The 2,416-nt window shown below is 44.5% G+C and overlaps 1 protein-coding gene across 5 annotated transcripts in view; it reads left to right on the top strand.

The window, feature by feature from the left end:
- The window catches only part of ZBTB18 (zinc finger and BTB domain containing 18), a 4,475-nt gene extending 2,059 nt beyond the window's left edge, over nucleotides 1–2,416 (top strand). For 3 of the 5 annotated variants that reach the window (XM_010131469.1, XM_010131470.1, XM_010131471.1), the window contains exon 2: nucleotides 816–2,410. In XM_010131469.1, coding sequence (XP_010129771.1) covers nucleotides 830–2,398 — 1,569 coding nt within the window. In that variant the 5' untranslated portion in view covers nucleotides 816–829 and the 3' untranslated portion in view covers nucleotides 2,399–2,410. Of the gene's footprint in view, nucleotides 1–815 lie in introns of all 5 variants that reach the window. The other 2 variants (XM_010131472.1, XM_010131468.1) reach the window with 1 other exon arrangement.

Genomic DNA, 2,416 nt, shown 5'->3' with positions numbered 1-2,416 from the left:
CCACTGTAATGGTTTTTTTTTTTTTTTTTTTTAAGTTTGATACTGCAGACTCTGCCTGGTGTGGGAGGGGAGGGAAATTTCTGTCCTGCATAGGGGAAGTTGTGCTCGTTGGCGTTTTGGTTGTTAGTTTCCTTTGTGAATTCTGCATGTTGGCAAAAGATGTTCATGTTCTACTGTACAGTATGGAGAAGGTTTAAAGCCTGAAACTGTACTTACTACAAAAAGAAAACCATATGAACTGTATTTCTGAAATGTTTGATTTTGCTATTAATATAAATGGACACCCATAAATCATTTTTATCCTTTATGAATGTTAGACCTTCAGATTTGGATATATTAGCATTTCTTCTTGCGCAAACCTCTCCTCTTACTACAATTTGTATTTAAAAAGAAGGTTGGTGATCTGATTTTTTTTTTTCCTCCCCCCTCTGTGACCTCCCAAACCTAGTGGTAAAGAAAAAAATTTTTTTTTGGGGGGGGGGGTGTCTACCCTCCTAGAGACACAATCTGGAGGAAGTTCCCTAAAAAAATAACTGTTGAACAGATTTTTACGAACACCAGTGAACTTTAAAAAAATTACAAATGTACCTCTGCACTTATTAGAATGGCTTATTTACCACAGAAAGGAAATTGTAACTTCGTTGGTCGCTCAGGGAAGAGTTGCCTTTGTATATGTGTGTTAAATAATCTTTGTGTGCTGTCAGTACCAGAATTCTGGCAATATAAATACGAGGTTTTTAGAGTGGAGTAACTTGGATTCTTAAGTTCTGTGATTCCGACCTACATTTAATTTTTAAAAATCTCATTGCTTATAGGTTATGAAGACAGTATGGAGTTTCCTGACCACAGCAGACATTTGCTACAGTGTCTGAGTGAGCAGAGACATCAGGGTTTTCTTTGTGATTGCACTGTTCTGGTAGGAGATGCCCAGTTCCGAGCACACAGAGCTGTACTGGCTTCATGCAGCATGTATTTCCACCTCTTTTACAAGGACCAGCTGGACAAAAGGGACATTGTTCATCTGAACAGCGACATTGTTACAGCCCCAGCTTTCGCTCTCCTGCTTGAATTCATGTACGAAGGAAAGCTCCAGTTCAAAGACTTGCCCATTGAAGACGTGTTAGCAGCTGCCAGTTATCTCCACATGTATGACATTGTCAAAGTCTGCAAAAAGAAGCTGAAAGAGAAAGCAACCACGGAGGCAGACAGTACAAAAAAGGAAGAAGACGCCTCAAGTTGTTCAGACAAAGTGGAGAGCCTCTCCGATGGCAGCAGCCACATGCCAGGAGACTTGCCCAGCGATGAAGACGATGGAGAAGATGAAAAATTGAACATCCTGCCTAGCAAAAGGGACTTGGCGGCTGAGCCTGGGAACATGTGGATGAGATTGCCCTCAGACTCAGCAGGCATTCCCCAGACTGGCGGAGAGGTAGAGACGCACGCAGCAGCAGCTGGGAAAACAGTAGCCAGCCCCTGCAGCTCAACAGAGTCTTTGTCCCAGAGGTCTGTCACCTCCGTGAGGGATTCAGCAGATGTTGACTGCGTGCTGGACCTGTCTGTCAAGTCCAGCCTTTCAGGAGTTGAAAATTTGAACAGTTCTTATTTCTCTTCGCAGGACATGCTTAGAAGCAGCCTGGTTCAGGTGAAGGTGGAGAAAGAGGCTTCCTGTGATGAGAGTGATGTTGGCACTAATGACTATGATATGGAACATAGCACTGTGAAAGAAAGTGTGAGCACTAATAACAGGGTACAGTACGAGCCAGCCCACCTGGCTCCAATGAGGGAAGATTCGGTCTTGAGGGAGCTAGATAGAGAGGACAAGGCAAGCGATGATGAAATGATAACTCCAGAGAACGAGAGAGTCCAAGTGGAAGGAAACATGGACAGCAGCTTGCTCCCTTACGTGTCAAACATACTTAGCCCCGCTGGCCAAATTTTCATGTGTCCTCTCTGCAACAAGGTCTTTCCTAGCCCCCACATCCTGCAGATCCATTTAAGCACGCACTTTCGAGAGCAGGACGGGATCCGCAGCAAGCCTGCTACCGATGTCAATGTCCCGACCTGCTCGTTGTGTGGTAAGACTTTTTCTTGCATGTACACCTTGAAACGTCATGAGAGGACTCATTCAGGTGAAAAGCCCTACACTTGCACCCAGTGTGGGAAGAGCTTCCAGTACTCCCACAACCTGAGCCGCCACGCAGTGGTTCACACGCGGGAGAAGCCTCATGCTTGTAAGTGGTGTGAACGCAGGTTCACGCAGTCCGGAGACCTTTACAGACACATTCGGAAGTTTCACTGTGAGTTAGTGAACTCATTGTCTGTCAAAAGCGAAGCACTGAGCTTACCTACTGTCAGAGACTGGACCTTAGAAGATAGCTCACAAGAACTTTGGAAATAAAATTTTTATATATATAAA

Source organism: Buceros rhinoceros, unplaced genomic scaffold (assembly GCF_000710305.1).
Source record: "Buceros rhinoceros silvestris isolate BGI_N320 unplaced genomic scaffold, ASM71030v1 scaffold10162, whole genome shotgun sequence".
Lineage (NCBI taxonomy): Eukaryota > Metazoa > Chordata > Aves > Bucerotiformes > Bucerotidae > Buceros > Buceros rhinoceros.
This window is presented reverse-complemented; position numbering and strand designations above follow the sequence as displayed.